Source organism: Anabrus simplex, chromosome 5, assembly GCF_040414725.1.
Source record: "Anabrus simplex isolate iqAnaSimp1 chromosome 5, ASM4041472v1, whole genome shotgun sequence".
In the NCBI taxonomy this organism is placed as follows: Eukaryota; Metazoa; Arthropoda; class Insecta; order Orthoptera; family Tettigoniidae; genus Anabrus; species Anabrus simplex.
The window spans coordinates 425232227-425257766 of record NC_090269.1 but is presented as its reverse complement, the minus strand read 5'-3'; the positions used below and the strand labels follow the sequence as shown (position 1 = coordinate 425257766).

Genomic DNA, 25540 nt, shown 5'->3' with positions numbered 1-25540 from the left:
CAATAGGCTCAAGAATAAGATCATGAATAAACCTAAAACCTTCCTTGTAAACAAGGAAGAAAAGAATAAATTTGTGACTTTTACTTATATTAATAGGCACTCATATAGTCTGGCCAAATTGTTTGCAAAACATAACCTTAATGTGACTACTACTACTACTACTACTACTACTACTACTACTACTACTACTACTACTACTACTACTACTACTACTACTACTACTACTACTACTACTACTACTACTACTACTACTACTACTACTACTACTACTACTACTACTACTACTACTACTACTACTACTACTACTACTACTACTACTACTACTACTACTACTACTACTACTACTACTACTACTACTACTACTACTACTACTACTACTACTACTACTACTACTACTACTACTACTACTACTACTACTACTACTACTACTACTACTACTACTACTACTACTACTACTACTACTACTACTACTACTACTACTACTACTACTACTACTACTACTACTACTACTACTACTACTACTACTACTACTACTACTACTACTACTACTACTACTACTACTACTACTACTACTACTACTACTACTACTACTACTACTACTACTACTACTACTACTACTACTACTACTACTACTACTACTACTACTACTACTACTACTACTACTACTACTACTACTACTACTACTACTACTACTACTACTACTACTACTACTACTACTACTACTACTACTACTACTACTACTACTACTACTACTACTACTACTACTACTACTACTACTACTACTACTACTACTACTACTACTACTACTACTACTACTACTACTACTACTACTACTACTACTACTACTACTACTACTACTACTACTACTACTACTACTACTACTACTACTACTACTACTACTACTACTACTACTACTACTACTACTACTACTACTACTACTACTACTACTACTACTACTACTACTACTACTACTACTACTACTACTACTACTACTACTACTACTACTACTACTGTCTTGGATTTGGACATAAAGCGCAACACTGCGACGTTAAGGATGACCGGTCACGGAGCTGTCTAAATTGTGGACAAGAAGGTCATTTGGCGAAGGATTGTAGGAACATTTCGTTTTGCACCATGTGCCAAGTGGAGGGCCACCGCTCAGATCAAATGAAATGCCCTACTTACAGGAAGCTAATATTAGAGGCAAGGAAGTTGAATTTAAACGACCAATAATGGACATACTGCAGGCGAATCTCATGAGGAAATCTGACAGTCATGACATCATGTATGCGACAGCCTTGGAAAAGAAAGTAGACTTAGTGCTTGTTAGCGAGCCAAACAGAAGGCGAGTAGCCGAAGGTGGTTGGTTCACGGACAAAAGATGTGATGTAGCTGCATATTTTTTAAATGATAAGTTGGAGGTGCTAAGCATAAGGGCAGAAGAAGGATATTTGTGTATTCAACTTCAGCAATATCAGATTTATTGTTGCTATATCTCTCCTAACATCCCTTTTGATATTTTCAAAGCTGAAGTAGATGCAATAGTTCAGGACTGCATGGCGTCAGGTACTGAATCTATCATTCTCGGAGACCTAAATGTCAAGTCGCCTCTGTGGGGGGCACCAACTGCAGATCGTAGGGGAGAATATTGGGCAGAATGGATAGCGACCCTAGACTTGGTGGTTCATAACACTGGAATCTTACCAACTTTTTCCAGAGGGAACTCAGAGTCTTTCATAGACGTCACCTGCTCAACGCAGGGTATAGCATCATTCATTGTTGACTGGGAAGTTATGGAAGATGAATCTCTCAGCGACCATCGTTTTATTTACTTCCAAGTTAAGGGATCGAAGAAGCTTAATGATATCACGAAAACGGTGTGGAACTATAATTGGGAAACCTTTAAAATTGCAATCGAGTGGATGTCACAAACTGCAGATACAGTGCAACATACTCTAAAAGATGTAACTGCTGCTCTTAAAGATGCTTGTAGGACCAGCCGATTGAGGGGATCAACAAAATATAAAACACGAGTCCCTTACTGGTGGAACAATGAAATAGACATGCAAAGGAAAGACTGCAATCACAAGAGACGAATTCTTACAAGATCTAGGAAAAAAATCAGCCAGGTCAACTTAATACCATTAGAAGCTGACTATAAGGCATCAAAGAGGCAACTAATGAAGCTAATAAAGGATTCTAAGAGAAATCTCTGGCAAAAGCTGTGCGAAGATCTAGACAGTGATATCTGGGGAGCCGGATATAAGATAGTGACCGGTCGAATAATCAACAGGGTACCAGTTCAGCTCCCAGCTGATAGAAGGAAAGCCATAGCAATGGAGTTGTTCCCTTGTACTAATGACAGACTTGATACGGAATCAGATTTTTGTGTTGCAGAACCGTTCACTGTGGTTGAGTTACAAGAGGTAGCACGCAATATGAAGACTGGTAAGGCACCAGGTGTAGATGGAATCCCACCAGAAGCCATCAAGTATGCAGTTGAGGTGGCACCTGGTTGGATATTATCAGTCTTCAATGATTTATTAAAAAAGCATGAATTCCCCGATGAGTGGAAAGTAGCCAAGCTAGTGCTGTTATTGAAGGCAGGGAAACTATCATTAGATCCATCAGCATACAGGCCACTGTGCTTATTAAACACCTTGAGCAAACTTTACCAAGGATTGATTAAAACTAGACTGGAGAAAGAACTTGAACAACAGGGAGGACTTTCTTCGAACCAGTTTGGATTTAGAAAGGGTAGAACCACAACTCAAGCTATTGAGAGGGTGATTCAAATACAGGCAGAAAGCAGTGAGAAATGGGCTGCCTTGATAACGCTAGATGTCAAAAATGCTTTTAACACTGCTTCTTGGAGCATTATTTTGAGAGAACTTCGTAGGATGAACATTTCTCAGTATCTACAACAAATAATCGTTAAGTACTTCAAAGGACGAAGAATTCGATTTCATGATTTAGAAGATCTTGAAATGAGTGCTGGCGTTCCACAGGGATCTGTCCTAGGACCCGCCTTGTGGAACATTCTATATGATGGTGTCTTACGCCTGCAGCTGACAAAAGGGACAACATCTATTGGTTATGCAGATGACCTTGCAATAGTGGTAATAGCAGAGAATATAGAAGAACTGACCTTCCGAGTAAATGAATCACTGAGACGAGTTAACCTTTGGATGGTAAATAGTAAGTTGAGATTGGCTCCACATAAGACTGAGGCTGTAATTTTGAAAGGTTCCAGGAATTGGAAAAATGCCCGTTTCTTATTAAATGATACAGTGATTATCCCAGGAAAGTCTGTACGATACCTTGGGGTTCTTATTGACAGGAATTGCACATTTGGTGCACATGTGAAGGCAGTAACCCAAAAGGCAGAGAAGAAGGCATCGGCATTAGCCAGACTTATGCCTAACATCGGGGAACCAAGAACAGTTAAGAGACAGATTATGTGCTCTGCAGTATATTCCATTTTACTTTATGCTGCACCTATCTGGCACAATGCACTCAGGAGGAAGATTCACCGAAGAGCTATGGAAAGAGTACAGAGGAAAATGCTGCTCAGAGTTACCTGTGCATATCGAACTGTTTCGACAGCAGCTTTACAAGTTGTAGCTGCCAGTATTCCCATTGACCTCCTCGTTGTAGAGAGAAAACTTTGGCATGAAAGGGGTGCAACTATATCTGCTGAGGAAAAGAAAGCCTCGAGGAACCAACTCTTACTAGATTGGCAAGACCGATGGGATGGCACAACTGATGTTGGCCAATGGACAAAAAAGCTAATACCCAACATAGGAGACTGGCTTAAATGTAGACATCGGCGGGTAGATTACTATCTGTCGCAGATCCTGACAGGACATGGAAGATTCAGCGTATACGCCATGAAGATGGGAAAGACGCAGGGAGATGGTTGTTGGTACTGTTCTGAAAGGGATACAGTAGAACACACCTTTTTCTACTGTGTTCGATGGGAAGAAGAACGAAGAAAAGCCTGCCAACAACTTGGCCGACAACTCACGCCAGGGAATCTGGTTCAGATTATGTTAGAGAGCCCGTTTGCCTGGAACACAGTAAAGGCAATGGCGACAAGCATTATGGGGATGAAGGAGAAAGAAGAGAAAGGAAGAACTTAATAACATACATCACTCCATTCTGATGTCATGCCGACAAGCAGTTCCAGAATGGTCTGAGTGAAGAGGGCAGGGGTTTTTAGTTGGTGGAAATCCAACTCCCACACAGAGTGGTGTCTTTAAAAGATTTTCCCCTGCCATAACAAAAAAAAAAAACTACTACTACTACTACTACTACTACAATAATAATAATAATAATAATAATAATAATAATAATAATAATAATAATAATAATAATAATAATAATAATAATAATAATAATAATAATAATTTGTTAAAACTTTAATCAAGAGATACAAATCAAGTGTGCTATTTACAACAATTGATCATTTAAGATTTTATAAGGCAAAACTGGTATTTTCCAAGAATATCAACAAGAGTAAAATGGACAATTTAACTATTTTATCTATCATATGACTTACAACTTTAACAAAATTTTGAAGATCTTATTTTAAATGTCGTAACCATACATCAATATTTTAATGTGTCTTTCCAATTTTAATAATATCTACTTTGTATTTATTAATGTTAATTTATTATTAGCTGATGATGTCCCTTAGGGGAAGAAACATGAACTAAATATAATAAATTATATATTGTATTGAATAGGCGGACCACTTAGTTATAAAATATAAGTTTATCTTGAATATTCACTAATTGATTATAGTCAATACGGGATTAGTATTACTTGAAATGAAGCTGTTAAAGCTTATCACTTGTAATGCACCTGCAATACGTGAAGCTGCTCTCCACTGTATGGCAGCTATCCTTCTCTGATACCATGCAAATCTCAAGGAATCAGCCCAGATTTCAAAGCCATACAGGAGCATTAACTGAACCGTCGACATGAGAAGACATCGTTTACTGGATTTCAGACCTTAATATTTCCCATCAGTCTGCTAAGTGCAGTCATGTATTTTACTGCCTTATCTGTCTCTCTCTGAATAAGATTCCAGAATGTGAGCTTGGAGTCACGTGTCGCTCCTAGATATTTTGTGCTCGCAGATGTTTCAATCACTAACTCTCCAACAGACATTCGCACAGGAGTGTCGATCCTTTTCCTCGTCAGAAGAACTATCTTCGTTTTGTATTCGGCTAGTGTTAGACTGTGGCTCATCATCCATTCTTTTATGCGCCACATCACCTGGTTCAGTTTGATTTGAGCCATTTCAACATTACGAACCACTATCAAGGCGGCCACATCATCAGCGTAGCTCACAAGCTTCGTGTCCTCTGGCATCTCCAAACATAACAAGCTATCATATATTATGTTCCAAAGATCTGGACTAAGGATCGATCCCTGCGCTGCACCAGCTGTCAGATGTTTTGTCTTTTGTCCATCTTCCGTATCATACAGCAGAGCGCGATCTTTGAAGTAATCTCTCATTATGCGCATAAGATATTGTGTGTGGTAGCTTGAAAGTTTCTTCAAGAACTCTACCTTGCCGAATTGAAGGCATTCTTCACATTCAGGGTCACAAGAAGTGTCAATTTACGGGAATGATGGTTGCCCATTTGTGCTCTTTGTGCTGTATTCACCACCTCCCACACTACATCTAGCGTCGAGTATCCTCTCCGAAATCCATGTTGGCGAACAGATAGATCCCCTGCTAGTTGAACTGCTGAGAGGATTCTGGGCTGCAAAAGTTTCTCCAGGCCTTTTCCAGCTGTGTCCAGCATACATAAAGGTCTATAACCACCAAGTTTTCCTTTGCTGATCAAAACCAAATAGGACATTTTCCATCAGGGACTGAAAACATCCACTTGCAGGCAATGATTGTACATATTCAGCAACAGTTCTGGACATAGTTCTGATATTATCTTTAACACTTCTGTAGGTATACCATCTGGTCCTGGAGTTTTCTTGTTTCTAAGAGAGCTAATAGCTCTATTCACCTCTTCTACTGTGAAAAGGGGTATATCATCCAGTTCTTTTTCATCGTCACAGTCAGTCCTCTCTGGATGGTCTGGGAATAGTGTATCCACAATTTGTTTAATGGTTTGCGGATCCGCACTCAGGGTTGGAAATGTCCCGAGTTTCTTCATTACAATCTTGTAACCTAGTCCCCATGGATCATCCTCTACTTCTTTAGCCAGTGCCCAACATTTATCGGCTTTACTTTTTCTAATTGCATTACGGAGTTCCTTTTTCGCTGACTTGTTCTCCGCTGTGACTGAGGTATTCTCTGGACTGCCTCTCATGCTCTGAGCCCTGCGTCGAAGTTGCAGACAATTCCTTCTCAGTTCAGCAATCTTTTCGGTCCACCAGTATGCTGGGCGCTTGCTATTTTGCGGTCTCTTCGGGGCATTGAGGCGTTGCATGCTTGATGGATTAGCTGCATGGTGAGTTCAACACATACACCAGCTGCTTCTTTCCCTCTACGAGCAAAACATTTTTCTGTTATGTTCTCCATTCCATTCCGTATTATATCAATGAACTTTTCGTTGTTGATACCGGCTACGTTCCACCGAGCTGGCCTGCACAAGATGTTTCTTTCTTGAGGAGACTCTTGGAGCAGTCAAAAAATTATATATTGATGATCACTCCCCGTATAGTTCTCGATCACTTGCCATTCAGTAATCTTAGGCGCGATATCCTCGGATGGGAAGGTTACATCCGGTATTGTTCCCTGGCATCCTGGCCATCGAAATGTTGGCACATTTCCAATGTTGTTGACCACCAAACCCGTTCTGGCTGCCATCTCCATTATACGCTGTCCTCTGGAGTCTGTGTGTGGCATGCCCAATTCCGATGCTTGAGCATTTACGTCACCAGCGACCACCAGTCTGTTTTCCATTCTGCATATTACATCCTCAAGGCCATCAAGTTTCATCTGAAAGTTGGAAACAGATTCATTTGCATAAAATAACAGCTTACAATAGTGATTCCCCCAGTCTGTATCTAAACAAAACAGTCTTCGCATCCATGCTGTGTTACTGAAACTTTTCCTAGATCTGGTATCCAAATTGCAGCTGTTCCAAGGTTATCCACAAACCACCCTGGATGATCCCTCTCTTGATATGGTTCGCTAATAATGATGATGTCTACTTTCATCTCATAAATCAGCTGTGTCATAAGATCGTTAGCTCTTTGACTCCTGTGATGTTTGCTTGAAGGATTCGCGTCATTTACGGTGATTTTTGGCATTTTCCAGAGCTTCACGAAATATTGCACATGCTCCCGATCCAGGAACATGATTTTGTTTAGCTTCATTGACACCCTTATTTGTACAAAGCACGCATCGTGGATTATTCTTTCTACAGTCTACTGCCTTGTGACCAGATTCTCCACACTTAAAACAGAGCTTTCTTCTGTCGGGGCCTGTGGAGTTTCTTGGCAGGTGTCCATATGATAGGCATCGAAAGCAGCAAGGTAATATGGTTCTAGCACGTACTCTGCAGTATAGCTATCCTATCTTAATTCTTCCTGCTTCCAGTAGTTCCTCATCTTTGATTTCAAAGGGCAAGCTTCTGTCCCCAGCTGTTTGGTTTCGAGACCGATATTTTCAGCTCTCCATAGAGATTGCCGTATTATTATTATTATTATTATTATTATTATTATTATTATTATTATTATTATTATTATTATTATTATTATTGTTGTTGTTGTTGTTGTTGTTGTTGTCCATAGACTGGTTTGATGCAGCTCTCCATTCTGCTCTAATCTGCTTGTCATATTCATACCTTGGTCTACCCCTACCGTTCTTATCACCTACACTTCCTTCAAAAACCAACTGAACAAGTCCTGGGTGTCTTAAGATGTGTCCTATCATTCTATCTCTTCTTCTCATCAAATTTAGCCAAATCAATCTCCTCTCACCAATTCTATTCAGTATCTCCATTCGTGATTCGATCTATCCATCTCATCTTCAGCATTCTTCTGTAATACCACATTTCAAAAGCTTCTATTCTCTTTCTTTCTGAGCTAGTTATCATCCATGTTTCACTTCCATACAATGCCACGCTCCACATGAAAGTCTTCAAAAACATCTTTCTAACCGATCTCAATGTTTGAAGTGAGCAAATTTCTTTTCTTAAGAAAGCTCTTCCTTGCTTGTGCTAGTCTGCATTTTATGTCCTCCTTACTTCTGCCATCGTTAGTTATTTTACTACCCAAGTAACAATATTCATCTACTTCCTTTAAGACTTCATTTCCTAATCTAATATTTCCTACATCACCTGCCTTCGTTCGACTGCACTCCATTACTTTTGTTTTGGACTTATTTATTTTCATCTTGTACTCCTTACCCAAGACTTCATCCATACCATTCAGCAACTTCTCAAGATCTTCTGCAGTCTCAGACAAAATAACAATATCATCGGCAAATCTCAAGGTTTTGATTTCCTCTCCTTGTACTGTGATTCCGTTTCCAAATTTCTCTTTGATTTCCTTTACTGCCCGTTCTATGTAAACATTGAAAAGGAGAGGGGACAAACTGCAGCCTTGCCTCACTCCTTTCTGGATTGCTGCTTCTTTTTCAAAGCCCTCGATTCTTATCACTGCAGACTGATTTTTATACAGGTTGTAGATAATTCTTCATTCTCGGTATCTGATCCCTATCATCTTCAGAATCATAAATAGCTTGGTCCAATCAACATTATCGAATGCCTTTTCTAGATCTACGAATGGCATGCACGTGGGCTTGTCCTTCTTGATTCGACCCTCTAAGATCAGATGTAAAGTCAGGATTGCTTCACGTGTTCCTACATTTCTTCTGAAGCCAAAATTGATCTTCTCCCAACTCAGCTTCAACTTGTTTTTCCATTCTTCTGTAAATAATACGTGTTAAAATTTTGCAGGCATGAGATACTAAACTAATGGTATGGTAGTTTTCACACCTGTCAGCACCGACTTTCATGGGAATAGGTATAACAACATTCTGCCAAAAATTATTATTATTATTGCCTATCACCAATTCTCTTTAACAGTGTTCTAGAAAAAATCATTAGAACCAGGGAAAAAGCCTTGGAAGTGAAAGGAATAAGAGGAATACATTTAGGGAGGAAAGGACAGAACTGAGAATTTAAGTGTTTGGCTTTTGCAGATGATCTTGCCCTCTTGGCTCACAACCGAGAAAATGCCCAAATTATGCTGAGTACTCTACATGAGATCGCTGAGAAAACGGCTCTCAAAGTCTCACATCAGAAGGCGGAATACATGGAATATGGACATCAATGGGAGAGACGCTTAGAAGTGAAGCATGGGACTTTAAAAAGAACTGAGAAATTTAAATATCTAGGGGAATGGATAGAACCTAATGGATTGGATAAAGAGGTGAATAGGGCAAGAATTAGAAAACTAGAATTAGCTTACAGGTTAACCCAGAACAGATACAACAAAAGAGCAATATCTTACAAGGCAAAGCTTAGACACTACAGCACAGTGGTAAAGCCAGAGAGTCTCTACGCTTCAGAGAGCCTGACAATGAATAAAAAGGGTGAGCTTCAAGATCTCGGAAAAAAAAAAAAGAGGAGAGGAGAGGAGAGGAGAGGAGAGGAGAGGAGAGGAGAGGAGAGGAGAGGAGAGGAGAGGAGAGGAGAATCAAGGAAAATTTTAGGACTACAGAAAAATGCTGATAGGGAGTGGAGGAATAGAAAAAATGATGATTTCTACAAATACACCAAAAAAATCACTGTCACCATGCGAAAGCGAAGGCTAAAATTCTATGGGCATCTAGAAAGAATGGATGAGAAACGGCTAACTAAGAAAATATTCAAGTACATCACTGGACTGAAAGCTTCGACGAAGTGGGTAGAAGAGGTAAAAAGAGATGCAATAGAAAGTGGACTTACAATGGATATGATTCACAACAGAAAAGAATTTAGAAGCCGAGTGGACAGCATCAAAACATTCTGGGAGAAACCAGCAAAATGTAGACCCAAATTGGTCATATCTGAGAAAGAAAGGAAGATCAGAAGTGAAAGGATGAAGAGGTTCAGGGAGAAGAAGAAGAAGGAGAAGAAGAAGAGAAAGCCTTAAGTTCAACGCAGTCCATATGCGGCCAAATTCGGAAATAATAATAATAATAATAATAATAATAATAATAATAATAATAATAATAATAATAATAATAATAATAATAATAATAATAAAATCCTGTTGAATTCTAATAGCATGAACACAAGCAGTATTTATAGTAAATCGGAAGTGTATAGGTTGACATGCCAAGAGTGTGATAAAAAGTATGTATGGCAATCAGGTAGAAGTGCAGCAGTACGCTATAAAGAGCATGTGAATGAAAGAAAATACGCTAAATACTCTGCCTTGTGTGAACATACGCATGATAATAATCACCAGTTCACGATCATAGAAAATGACATGGTTTTGCTACACCCCTTAAATAAGGGTAAACAAATGAACATTCTCAAGAAATTAGACATTTATAAATGATAGAAACATGACAATGAAAATAGTTCAAACGAACACATGGCAAATGATAATCTGTTTTAACTTGCAATCTCATATCCTAGAAAAAGTGCAACAACAACTCCCACCGAGCTTGATAGCTGCAGTCGCTTAAGTACGGCCAGTATCCAGTATTCAGGAGATAGTAGGTTCAAACCCCACTGTCGGCAGCCCTGAAAATGGTTTTCCGTGGTTTCCAATTTCACACCAGGCAAATGCTAGGGCTGTACCTTAATTAAGGCCACGGCCGCTTCCTTCCCACTCCTAGCCCTTTCCTGTCCCATCGTCGCGGTAAGACCTATCTGTGTCGGTGCGACGTAAAACAACTAGCAAAAAAAAAAAAAAAAAAAACAACTCCCCTCCCATGCTGCAAACTCCTCCCACTCCACCTCCCCACCCTCAAGTCATTCAACTCACTAGCTAATTAGTCTGCTGTTTGAACACACCCACATGACCTCTGCATCTTATGTAAGTTACTTTCTATTTCAACATTGGTTTCTCAGCCCGTCATGTTTGCCTTTGGTACCATTACATTTCAGATTTTTGTTTTTCCTTACAGACAAATGAAAAAGTCCATTTTAACCTGGCAGGCTTGATCTACACATTAACAGATTTACTTTCCGTTAAGATATTGTAATGATAAGCAAATGGTCTCAACACCAAACTGAGGGACTATGAAAGACCATAATAATGCCACATTTAAATACAATGCAATACAATACAATACAATACAATACAATACCAGCTGTATTTTAATACATCATACATAGACATTTCATAGATTTGGGACATAACATGAAAGATTCTCATGTTTGAATTTTTAAAATTGTTATATTATTATAGTGTCATTTTGTCCACAATCTGTCGGCACATAGTTCATTATAAATAAGGTCTTTGATACATGTGATTTTACTAACAAGCTGAAGAAGAGAATCTGTTTTCTCAAAACATGTACTTGTGTTTGTATATAAGTAAATGATAGTTTAAATAATAATACATTCTGAATTGTACTGACTTTTTTTGCTAGGGGCTTTACGTAGCACCGACACAGATAGGTCTTAAGGCGACGATGGGATAGGACAGGCCTAGGAGTTGGAAGGAAGCGACCGTGGCCTTAATTAAGGTACAGCCACAGCATTTGCCTGGTGTGAAAATGGGAAACCACAGAAAACCATCTTCTGGGCTGCTGACAGTGGGATTCGAACCCACTATATCCCGGATGCAAGCTCACAGCCACGCACCTATACGCACATGGCCAACTTGCCCGGTACTCGTATTTTTAGTCAATATTCATACACTATGACCTAATTAGACCTAATTAACCCATAACCAATTGTCAACATAAATGCCTTTGATTGATTTTAATAATCTACCCTTAATCCCACAGTCCCCCAGTATGGCGAATAACTTTTTGTTCAGTACCCTGTCATATGCTTTAGCCAAGAGTAATTTGTTATTTCTTTTATTCTTAATAATGTATTCTCGTTTTAGTGTCGGATGTTAGTAAGTGCATACAGCATCTTTGAAGTTTTTATGAATTTGTTTTCACTCGTGATTCATTAGCTTTTCTGGGTACATTATTACACTGTCTGAGAGCCGTGTTCTGTGGTAGTATTGCATCAGCTGTTCTTACAGCAGTGGAGCACCAACAACATAGGTAAGGTGATGTTCACGTGTTTTGCAAACTGTCAGTTTAGAAGTAAAGCTGTGCGGAACATAGAATCAATAAGCTCTGCAGAAGGAACTAACCAAATTCTGCAGTTGGTTGCAGCAGAATAACCTAGAAATAAATTCAGAAAAAATGAAGATCAGGTGAGGAGGAAATACAATCAAACCTCTCTTCTGTGGACACCATCGGTTCCGTGGAAGATATCTGTGGAGAGAGGTGTCCCCTAAAACAAGGTTGTAAAAAATATATTGTTATTATTCAACTGAGAGAGCAGACGGCTGTTAACTCTGCACAATTCACTACCCTGTCTTTTAAACATTACCACATAATCACAATGAGAGTGGAAATTCACATGTTCCATTAACTGCTGATTTCCATGCTTCCAATCATTGAAGCTTTCCCTCATTAATAATGCCCCAAAGCAGTTACAGAAACATGGATGTACCTCACTTCCACAAATCTGACAAGAATGGACTACGTAATATATATATATATATTTTTAGAAGTTGCTATACGTCGCACCGACACAGATAGGTCTCATGGTGATGATGGGACAGGAAAGGGCTAAGGAAGCAGCCATAGCATTAATTAAGGTACAGCCCCAGCATTTACCTGGTGTGAAAATGGGAAACCACGGTAAACCATCTTCAGGGCTCCTGAATACTGGATACTGGCCGCACTTAAGTGACTGCAGCTATCAAGCTCGGTCACGTAATCTTATATTCCACCCAAAGTTTTGTGGTTACGCATGTTAAAAAATTTGTGAACATGTCTTAGCCTTAAAGGAAGAGAGAGGGTAAAGTACCTGGGTCCTCGTAGCTATGGTATGGTAATGGTAATCCTAATCCTCCAGGTTACCTTCTATATTAAGAAATTAGAAACTCATAAGCTTCAAAAGATCTTTACAAGCTTAATTTTACAAGATCAAAATGGTATAAGCAATTAGCAAAAGATCTCACTGAATTAGGATAACGAAATCTGAAGGAGAGGAATGTAATCAGGAAAATTGTTCACACAACGGGTTTGAGGAAGACAAGAAGTAACCAACACAGCGTACTTGGTCAGAGGAACAGAAATCAGAACAATCGATGAAAATGAAGAACTATTGGGCAAGGAGAAAAGCTCAACAAATGTTGATTCAAGATGCTCCTAAGAGACCCATTCCTGCATAAGAAGTAGAGAAGAAGTAGTTCATACTTGTTTTTTGTGTTGTTGTACCAAAAACGGTCTCCATCTCGGATGCGCTGAAATTGGTCTTTTATTATGGCAGTGAAGAGTTCTCCAGGACCATCCTTGGTCTCCAACAGGCCTCCAACCCACACATCGACATCGTCCATGGACTTATACGAGTCACGTAAAGCATCTCGAACCTGAAAAACAGGAGTCTCAGAATTAATGGCAGAAGAAAATGGGCAAACAAGTTTGTTGTGTTTTCATTTCACTGCTTGATGGATCTGCACTTTGAGAATTGCCAAGTTCCTTTCAACACAAAATTGCATTTTGTTTCAAATTAAGCCATTCATAGACAGACAGGAACACTGAACAACAAGAGAAACAAATGAGAGGTCAGTATTTGAAGAGAGAGAGCAACAGAATGAAAACACAAGAGACACATCTTCATGCACTGCCGTCTTCAAACAGACGTGCTCTCTCCTCCTCGATCACATTTTTTCTGCTCATTTCAGCCTCCCTTCTTCATCAGGAGGGCAGGGCTCAACATTCATTGAAGGGCCATCTTGACAGATCTCCAGTCTTGATATGGAAAGTGTTTGTTTGGTGTTCCTTGCCTCTCACCAACTGTATTAATAAAATTTTTAAAAAGATTCCTTAAGTTAAAGGCTGCTTAACAAAAAGAAAAGCATATGAGGAAAAAACTCCGCTCTCGTACATTTTCTCCGCTACATGTAAAAGCATAGAATCATGGATTCTGTTACGTGTTGGCAGGTTAGTTAAATAAATACAACTGGTACCACTTGACTCTAAAAATTTATCCTACACACTATCACACAGGCACCAGGGCCACAACGCATCACACACAATTACACAGTTCGCACTCTCTCCACCCTCAGTGTTCATTTTGTTACTCATTAGAAATTTTTGCCAACTACAAAATACAGTACCAGTTCCTCTATCCTGACACCAATTGTAATGTAACAGTTTATTCCACTAGTTTGCCCCACTGGTCAATCCCATTTCTGACATCAGTTCTTAAGTGATAGCAGGGTAATAGATAAATAAATACACAGCTGGTGGCTTCTACTCTAAGGTTTATCAATAAGCACTAAGTTTATTAATAAGCACTAATAACTACTTACACACAGCACACAATTACATTAATTTACACTCAGTCTTACTCAGTCCCACAGTTACTGTCGCTGCCACTATCACAGTCCTCAGTTCACAGCCTACACACGACAGTCTCACATTTCGCTGGCCGCTCACTCCATGAGAAATTTGTTCACTTGCCCATGCCAATACCCACTTGATCTCTCACACACTGCATCAAAACACAATGTTCACTCACAGCAGCTGGCATGAGAGACAACTCCACAGACTGCCTCCTCAAACTTAAGCTGTCAATGTCCACAGCAACACTCACTCAGACTGACTACACTCATTCACCAACAGAGAACATTTGAACTCACCACTCCAACTGAAACGAACCCCCGAAGGGCAAGACTCACATGTCTTATATAGCCAGGTGGGCCTTTGAGATACATCAATCACTCGAGGTCCATGGAAGGCTCTAGGTTCACAGTTTTTGTTGTTTCCGGTCAACGCTAGCAGCTACAGAGAGACACTAGAGGGAGACCAGCACATCCCACTATGAGCTCTTCTTTCCTGAGTGAATGCCTAGGCGGTGGCCAATAGCCCAGCTATGATATCGCTTCTTGTGGGCAGGACCAGAGCAGCACGCTACACTCGGCTCAGAATGAGCATGAGATGCATTAAAACTGAATTTTTTCCATGAGACTGCTCTGGCAGTAGCGCTAATCCCAGTATAAAAAATCATATCAACATAACATCATCAAGACATCTTTTAGATAAAAATAATTTTTAATGTCTGGTAAGTTTTTAACTTATGTTTTATGGTAACAGCAGTATACAGGCACTTTGACTTTTATGTCACAATATTAAGTTACATGATTTTAAGACTTCAAGCACAAAAGTGTTAGTTTATTATACACAATACTTTTAAGAGAACCATCTGCAAAATTACTGGATCAGTGATGGACTCGAAATACCTACTTCAATGCATATGACTCAACCCAAACCAACAAAAACAAAGAAATTTCCCTAGTACTGTACTGGACAGCCAGGAACAAAGATGAAACAAGACTCTGTTTTTTATCATCATCATCATCATCATCATCATCATTATTATTATTATTATTATTATTCGTTTAGGCCTACGATGGACCACGTGGTTCTTAACTCTGGTGAGCACTTTTCTTCCTCTAAGCCCAGTATTCTTTCATTCTAGCGCTATGGATGTCTTTTCTTTCTTGAGTCCATTTCACTCCTACTCCTGGACGCAGTGATTTAGTTGTTAGTGACTGGAGAGAGTCAGATGTCTTGACTAACTTTCTGAATTTATCTCGGTTGTAAATGTCAATGTGATTATTATTATTATTATTATTATTATTATTATTATTATTATTATTATTAATATTATAATATTAATAATTAATATATATGACTTCCAGATTTGATTGAGCAATAGCTTTTGCTAGCTGATCAGCTCTCTCATTTCTGGTGGATCCAATGTGTAATAATAATAATAATAATAATAATAATAATAATAATAATAATAATAATAATAATAATAATAATAATAATAATAATAATAATAATAATAATAATAATAATAATAATAATAATAATAATAATAATAATAATAATAATAATAATAATAATAATAATAATAATAATAATAATAATAATAATAATAATAATAATAATAATAATAATAATAATAATAATAATAATAATAATAATAATAATAATAATAATAATAATAATAATAATAATAATAATAATAATAATAATAATAATAATAATAATAATAATAATAATAATAATAATAATAATAATAATAATAATAATAATAATAATAATAATAATAATAATAATAATAATAATAATAATAATAATAATAATAATAATAATAATAATAATAATAATAATAATAATAATAATAATAATAATAATAATAATAATAATAATAATAATAATAATAATAATAATATTATCTAATACAATTGAACTCTATTTTACAAAGTATTTTAGGGTTAGAGTTGAAACATACAATTATAAGTTAAACATAATGATGGTGATTACAGAACCAGTTTATGAAAGATGCTATGAATGAAAATTAGGAAATGTTTGTAACAGCATTTCTGTATGAAAATATGGTGTAGTGGTTGTGAAAGCTGAATATTACAGCAGTTCAAATGAGAGTCCAAATCAAATCTTGCTCTTGTAAATAAAGGACAATCAAATATTAAATGATCAACTGTTTGAGTAGACCAACAAAAGCAAGAATAGTCACCTGTCAAAATAATTTTAAAACGTTCAAAATATGATTTGAAATTTCCATGGCCTGACATAAATTGTGTTGACTAAAAATTTGGCACCAAAAGTTTGCACTGAAGTCAGTTGTAAACTGTGGGAAAAAATATCCTTCTAGTAACGAATCCATCTGAAGCAGAGGTCCAAACTAGGTTCCACTGATTCAAAATATATTCTCTGATCTGTCTTCTTGCATAACATAAGCGAGAATTGTCGTATATGACTTCCAGATTTGATTGAGCAATAGCTTTTGCTAGCTGATCAGCTCTCTCATTTCTGGTGGATCCAATGTGTCCACGAATCCAGGAAATGCAGATATGATGGTTTTGTTGAGCTATAGCTCTTATAGCAACTGCTAATGGGTTCGCATCATATTTGTTGTCTATAGACTTCAATGTAGCTTGCAAGTCACTGAGTATTTGAATCCTTTTGTTGTTGTCACGGCACCACTTTATTGCATATTTAATGGCTAGTAGTTCCGCCTGAAAGATCACAGGAGGATACTTTATACTGCACTGTAAAAACTTCACTTTCGTTTTCATAGACTAAAAAAGCACACCCAACAAGGTCCTTACTGTCGTTGCTTGATGTACGAGAGCCATCAGTATAAATGATACAGTCATGAGTGTCTATGCATAAGTTATGGAGAATCTTCTTGAACAATCTTGGATGACCAGACTGTAAAAAGTGGCATTGTTGTTCTATAACAGTATTGATGATAGGCTGAGGTGATGGCCTATTTTTCTTAAGTAATGTTATTACAGACTATGAATCTCATGTTAAATCCATATTGACAGTTGAACTTCTTAAAAAATTGTACAAAACTATTTTTAATCCTCCTAGTCAATACTATACATTTTATGTCCAATTAAGACGAAACTTTATATATAAATAGATATGTTTTGACCTGGCATTAGGTCATCCTCAGGAAGACATGTAAATTGAATTTAAAAAATAGAAAACACGCAAACGAAATGTTAGTTTTTTGAAAAAACATGATGAAAGTTAAAAACTGTGAAATGTTGATCGTTAAAACAGTCTTGAGCTGGAGGTCTTTCTGTTTCAATGTTTTGTTGTCTTTTGGTGTGGTTCAACTGGTATCTGTGTAACTGTTGGCTTAGTTGTTGTGTTCCGAACATGGGTCGATATACATAGGCATTATTGAAGTTGAACCGTCTGATTTTAGTCTGTAAAATAGATACGTAATGTAAGTTAATTTTTCGTTCATCATAACTTTATTTAAATATTGTTCCTGTTAGTCACCATTTTACAACCTTAGCTCCAAATTAAAGGGCAATTAATATAGTTTATCCGGAAGCTCTGTTATATTGTTTTAATATTATTTGTACCATCCACCAACCCGGTACATTTTAAGCATCAGAGTTACAAAATTTTTAAAATAAAATAATGTAATTAATACAATTCATGTAAAAACAATGTTCATTAATAAATATTTTTAATCTGCTTTTAAATAAATGGTTTTAAAAACATCTAGCTGTTGATTTAATAAACACGACTGATATACATAGGCATTGCTGAAGTTGAACCGTCTGATTTTAGTCTGTAAAATGGATATGTAACGTAAGTTAATTTTTCGTTCACATAACTTTATTTTTGTTCCTGTTAGTCACCATTTTTCAACCTTAATTCAATTGTATTATTCCAAAGGCAGGAGAGCCCATTGGAAGGCCCTTCTGGTGGTAAATTGTATTACTGAATGTGAAATACAGTAGTTATTTTGTAAAATGAAATCCAAAATAGAAATAAACTCATCCATTTCTTGTTTAGTGAGGGAACTCTGACTATTTAAATTACATTTTATTACTGCGACCATACTGTATATCAGAATGCTAGAGTACATGAAGAAATGTCAAAGGAATGTAAAGTGTAATGAGGTTTATAAATCCTTTGCTATTTTACAAAATTCAAACAAAACTTTAGTCCAAGAAATGAAGTTGTCAACGTCATCAACAAGCGACTTTTAAAAAATTACCTGGTGTTCTACAAATTTCCAGGTTTATCAACACAACATGTAATACAGATGAGGCTGTCAACTACACTACAGAGCTTCTGAACAGCTTGGAGTCACTTGGAGTACCATGAACATCTTGGAGTGGACGATTGTGGCACCGATTATCCTTCTCAGGAATAAGAATCCTCCTTCCCTTTGCATAGGAATATAACTCTCAGTCAAGAACCTGATGCCGAATATATTGAAGCCACCGTCATCACTGGTTATGCCACGGGTGTAGTATTCATTCCTCGGATTTGAATGATCTCTTCGGATATGCCGTTTCAATTTAGACATCTGTAGTATCCCCCATTTGTTTGAGTTTCGATATGCACATCAACAAGGCGCAAGGGCAATCGCTTAAAGTTGTAGGACTGGATCACTGGAAACTGTGTTTCTCTTATGGTCAATTGTCTTTTCATTGTGACATGTAATTTGGTTCTCACTACATCAACACATCAAAGTGATTAGCTTGCCAGTAATGTGTGTGATGTTTTACGACTTGATAGATGCACTTTCTATTCATATTTTTATTTGATGTTTCATTCTAGATTTTAAAGTCATTCATTAGTTTCCCCATAGATTTTAACTCCATTGTTCTTTTTAATAATTCAGTGTGAATTGTTTGGTACAGATGGTATTGGCTGAAGAGAGACACATAGGGAAACAAGAAGCTTCTCATTCACAAATGAAGATATTTTCAGAGAAATCCAACTGCTCCAGCAAGGAAAAGCAGCAGGAAGTGATCAAATTACTGGAGAGATATTAAAGACAATGGGGTGGTACATAGTGCCTTATTTAAAATTTATCTTTGACTATGTCATAAATAATAGTGTAATACCAAAGGAATGGAAGGAATCTATAATAATACCAATTTATAAAGGAAAGGGTGATAAAAGGAAACCAGAGAACTACAGATCAATCGGCCTGACCAGTATAGTTTCTAAAATACTGGAGAGTTTGATAGCAAAGTACATCAGAGGGATATGTGATGATAAATATTGGTTCATGAGGAGCCAGTATGGATTTAGAAAGAAATTTTCTTGTGAGGCACAACTGGTGGGATTTCACTGGGACATATCAGATCAGTTGGATTCAGGAGGCCAATTAGATTGCATAGCCATAGATCTTTCCAAAGCCTTTCATAGAGTGGACATGGAATATTATTAAAGAAATTGGTGGGAATAGGATTGGACGTAAGGGTTACACGTTGGATGAAAACATTTCTAAGTCAAAGTAGGAAATAATATATCACAGGAAGAGAAAGTTTGGAAGGGAATTGCACAGGGCAGTATAATCAGTCCGTTCATTCATTCAATCATTCATTCATTCATTTATTTAGCTTCCATAGACTGTACAATTACATATTTTGAAATATGCCAACCAGGGTTGCCAACTCCTAGATACTCATTATCACCAGATAGGGATGTGAAAAACACCAGAAATCTCCAGATCTGGATTTGAAAACTCTATAAATTCTCCAGATGTAGTAAGATAATGCATTAAATTTACACTTACCTCCTTTCAGTTGTGCTGTTCTGCCTCTAAAGTTTAGTAAGTCTAATGGTGTCCTCTTGTAAAGATAGGTCTAGCCTATATTATAGCCATATGATCAACTGAATACAAGTCACACTCAAACACTAGCACTATTATAATAATAAAATGTTCACTGCGTGTTATCAATTGTCGTAATCCTAACATAAGTGTATTAAATTGCAAACTATATACACAAATTAAAAACTGTACTATATTTGTTTATTTATGGCTGGTCTGTATAAGTTGAGGGTACTTGACCCGGATAGTTGTATGACTCTAATGTGCTTATTTTCTGCAGTACTTCTTTCGGTAGATCGTATGTATAACAGCATTTCCCTGTCCTATTCAATCCAAATTTTACACACAAGACCGAATGGAGAGTTTGTATTGACATTCTATTTCTCAGTTTATTTTTAGTTATATTGACTTGGCTGAACACTCGTTCTACATCCGCATTAGAATGAGGAAGTACGCGAGTCGATATAGCTAAATTTGCAAGTTCGCTGAAAGGGTTTTCACCAGTTGAATCCCTATACATATCAACTTCTGCCCAAAATTTCACAGTGTCCTTAACTTCAGTCCACTGGATATGATACAGACTTCTCCACTGGTTTTCTACTTTCGCAATAACATTATTGTCAGCATAAAAGAGTTGTGCTATATCAATAATTTGCAACTTAAAAGGCCTTAAACAATTTTCGGGTGAAAAGAGAGACATTTTTTCAAGGATCCCTATATTTTCAGGTAATCTTTGCCTCAATTGTTGGGTAAGTTCAACAATGAATTGCACGCATCTATCGCGTAGTTGTTTCTGTTGGTCTCCAGAAAGCGAGGACGATGATACTTTAGTTTCGAAATCATAACCTAGATAGGGCTTTGGGTCCAGATGATTATTAATTTCTGTTTTCAGGACATCTACATTGACAGTGGGCAGTAGAACCTTGGTGCATAATGACTTAACGAGAAGGATTAGGTCACCTAATAATTTTGTAGGATCTTGGTTTCGACTTTCGAACTTCTTATTTACGGTCTGCACTTCAACCAAAATTGGCTTCAGAAAAGACAAGTACAAGTAATTCTGAGGGTCGCTATACATTGCATATAAAATATCGACTGTATAACAGCGATCTTTAAGACGAGCGATTTCAAAGTGTGTTTTTAACTCGGTCCACTGTTGCATTATTCTTGTCACTGCACTTTCGATGGACAACCACCGAGTTTGGCATAACTGTACTAATTTCAGGGGAGAGTCGCCTTCATTTATTGCCTCGTATAGTTCTTTGTATACAACCTGCCGTAGAGATGATTGTGAAAACCAATTGGAACTTTCCCTTATGAGGAAATCTAAGTTCCTCGGTAAACACCCTGATGCATGTGAAACTGCCAATTGTAGAGAGTGACAAACGCATCTGATTAATTGTAGATTTGGCACTTTAGCCTTTAACTTTACATACACGCCATGATTTATGCCTACCATAACAGACGCATTGTCTGTTCCTATTGCTTGTAATTTAGTCAAATCCAAACCTTTATTACACAGACATTTCTCCAAAGCCTCAACTATAGCATCAGCTGTACATTCTGACAACTCTACTAACTGTAGACATGTCACGACAATCTCTCTTTTTCTTTTCGAATAGTATCTTATAACAATGCCTAGTAACTTGCTAACTGAAATATCATTCGTTTCATCCAACAACAAACTATAACCGATTTCACTTTCACATAAATCATCTATCAAGTCTTTTTCAAAATGAGGAGCTAACACGTTTTGTATTATAGCAGTGCATTTTGCACTATGCAACTTCAAATTATTAATCCCTTTGGTATCGGGAAAATTCACTTTACACAACTCGCTAAGACGGTCAACCACTTGAACCGAACAATGTTCTGCCGTTCTTCCTTCCACTAAATTTGTCTCAATATTAACTGGTTTAAAATTTAAAGTTTTCTGCATATTAGAACTAAAGGGTTCGGCTGCCTTGAGGTGTTTAGCAGTGTTCCTATGTTTTTCAATATCTCCTAATTTAGCAGCTAGTTGAGTTTTACAGTATTTGCAAAAGCCTTTTGTGGCATTTCCTTCTACTTTTAGTAACCACTTATTATACCTATCATCCTTAAGCCATTCGTCTCTAAATCGCTATTTATACTGAGGTTTCCCCATGGTTCCCAACTACACTAACTCTGTAATTAACACATTTAACATAAATTAAGAAGTAGACACTACCACACAATCACAACTCAAAAGTCCAGCGCACTATCTTTAATCACACAGCGACATTGGCACTGGAGCTCGGCTCCTCGTTCATTCTAACTTTTCCAGTTACAGCTGTTACAAGTAAGAATGATGTCGACCGCGCTATTACTCACCTTAATAATAAGATCAATAATGCACGGAAATACAACATTGATGCTGTTAAAAATCCAGCGCTCTTGCTCACACGCGACAATGGCGCTGGTTTTATTGTCAAGCGAGTCGCTTACGTAAACATGTTAAGATCATATTTTATATGATAGGTCATAATATTTTACTAAGTTATACGTCTCATGACCGTAGTTCTTTTTTAAATTGACATTTTATTATAAAATCACCAAATATGTCACCAAATTTTAAAGAAAAACACCATATTTTCGACTTGTCGCAAAATTCAAATTTTGTCACCATACGCCTTCCTGAAAACACCAGATCTGGTGACAAAATCACCAGATTGGCAACCCTGATGCCAACAGTATAGGAGTTGTCAAGTGATTTCCTAATACTAACAATAATATATGCACAACAATGAACATTTTGCAAAAGAAGAAAAACAGAAACACCACATACCTCAATGTTAGGACAGCACATCTTAATTTTTTAAAATAATATTAATAACCAATATTTACAAGACAAAATAAAAATATATTGGTGTGGTGTAAATAATGTGAACATAGTCAATGTGACATTAACATATTTTTAAGGCTATATACTAGATTACAAGTTAATAAGTAATAGCATCATTACCAGCACTTCATCATGTATTCTTCTGTACTGTAGAAGCAGCTACTCAGCAGGAGATTTTTTAAAGCTGTGGTAAATGAACTGATGGGACTAATATCTTTAATCGTATTTGGAAGCTTATTATACAATCTGATTCCAACAGAGTATACATGTCTCAAGGCAATGGTTTTACTCTTGTGCTTGATAAAAATATTATTTCTTGTTCGCGTCTGGTAACTGTGATTGTCAAAATTCTTTCTGAAGTGATCAATATTTTTTTCCACGTGTAGAATGCATTGCATGATGTATATGCTTGGTACTGGGAGTATCCTTAGTCTCTTAAATAATGGTCTGCAATGATCTAACCTGTTACGTCTCAATATAATTCTGATAGCTCGTTTCTGTATTTGAAAAATAACATCAAGATTTGATTTGTAGCAGCCCCAGAGACCAATAGCATAAGTGTTGACTGAATGGAAATATCCAAAATATGCTATTCTAACATATTCTTCACTAAAACTATTAGACAAAATCCTTAAGACAAAACAAACAGAACTCAGAGATTTCCCTATTCTTTTAATATGACAATACCATCTTAATTTTTCATCTATATGGACACCTAAAAATTTTGTGGTCAAAGTATTTTCAATTGCATTTGCATTTAATATAAGGTTGTGTTTTATTGCAGTTTTGTCATGGTAGTTAGATGCCTTGAATTCCATGTATTGGGTCTTTTTAAAGTTCAATGTTAATTTGTTTTTCCTGAACCATGATTCTAACCTAGACAGGACTGTATTTGCTGTAGTTTCTATAGACGTAGGGTCAGGATTATTAATAATTATGTTTGTATCATCAGCATACAGAACTGCTGTTTCTACTTGATTATTGTGAGGAAGATCATTCACATAGATCAGGAAAAGAACAGGCCCCAAAATACTACCGTGCGGAACACCTAAGTCTATGCTTTTTACCTGAGAGTGATATGTCTCATTAGGCCCTTTACTGTTACAATGTGTAATTTCAACAAACTGGGATCGTTTATTCAGGTATGATCTAAACCAGTCAATAACAATTCCTCTAACTCCAATCTGATATCATTTGTGCAACAATATTTCATGATCAACAGTATCAAATGCCTTTGAAAGGTCAAGAAATAGTCCTATCACAGTTTCATCATTATCAAGAGCATTTACGACCAACTGTGTAAAATGTGATAAAGCAGACAAAGTACTTCTGCCAGCTCTGAACCCATGTTGTGCATTATTTAACAAGTTATATTTGATTAGAAATTTAGTAAGCCGATCTTTCATAGCACATTCAAATATTTTTGAAATAACAGTAAGTATTGATATTGGTCTGTAGTTATGTAAATCGTGTAAGTTTCCACTTTTAAAGACTGGGATAACTTTAGCTATTTTTAGGAGATTAGGAAACTGACCACTAGAAAATGATTCATTGATGAGATAAGTTAAAGGCTGTACCAGATAGGGAGCACATTTTTTAATGAGTTTTGTGGGAACTTCATCTACACCTGTGGAAGTTTTGTTCTTCAAAGATTGTATGATTTTAAAAACTTCCAGTTCTGTTACTGGAGTTAACTGCATAGAGTTTTGCACAAAGGTTGGGAGTTCTGGTAATACATCTGATTTATTTGCATTTTCAAGTTTGTATGGTAGGGATAGAAAGAAATCATTTATATAATTAGCCAAATGATGAGGGTCATCCATTTGTATTCCCTTATCATTTTTTATGGCAGCAACTTTATTTCCAACTGTGTGTCTGTTGGTTTCTCCCTTGATTACCTTCCATATGGTTCGTGATTTATTGCATGACTCTTTAACTTTCTTGTTATTGTGCATTATCTTAGCCACCCTAAGAACTCTTCGATAGACTGATTTGTAGTTTTTAACATACTTACAAAAAACCTGGTCACAACTCTGTTGTGCTAATCTACTTAGTAATTTACATTTTTGACTTGAAATCCGTATACCCTTCGTGATCCATGGCTTTTTTGAAGATTCATTAATTACTGCAAGTTTTTTTGGAAAATGTAATTCAAATTCCATTTAAAAAATTCTTAAAAAGGTTCTATACTTTTGGTCAATGCTATGACCGAATGTTATTGGAGTCCAGGTCTGAAGTTTAAGGCTTTCAATGAAACTGCCACATGCAGCTGCAGAGAAAAAACGAGTTAACTGTGCTTGCTATATTTTGGTTGAATGCTTGCTAG

At 36.8% G+C, this 25540-nt stretch overlaps 1 protein-coding gene across 1 annotated transcript in view; it reads right to left on the bottom strand.

Moving 5' to 3' along the window:
• LOC136874603 (dual oxidase 1-like) overlaps positions 1-25540 on the bottom strand; it is a 335200-nt gene that overhangs the window by 193381 nt on the left and 116279 nt on the right. Inside the window, exons 11-14 of the mRNA XM_068227874.1 lie at positions 20237-20264; positions 16561-16576; positions 13880-13889; positions 13412-13554 (exon numbers count right to left, since the gene is read on the bottom strand). Of these exons, the coding sequence (XP_068083975.1) occupies positions 13412-13554; positions 13880-13889; positions 16561-16576; positions 20237-20264 (197 nt within the window). The remainder of the gene's footprint in view (positions 1-13411; positions 13555-13879; positions 13890-16560; positions 16577-20236; positions 20265-25540) is intronic.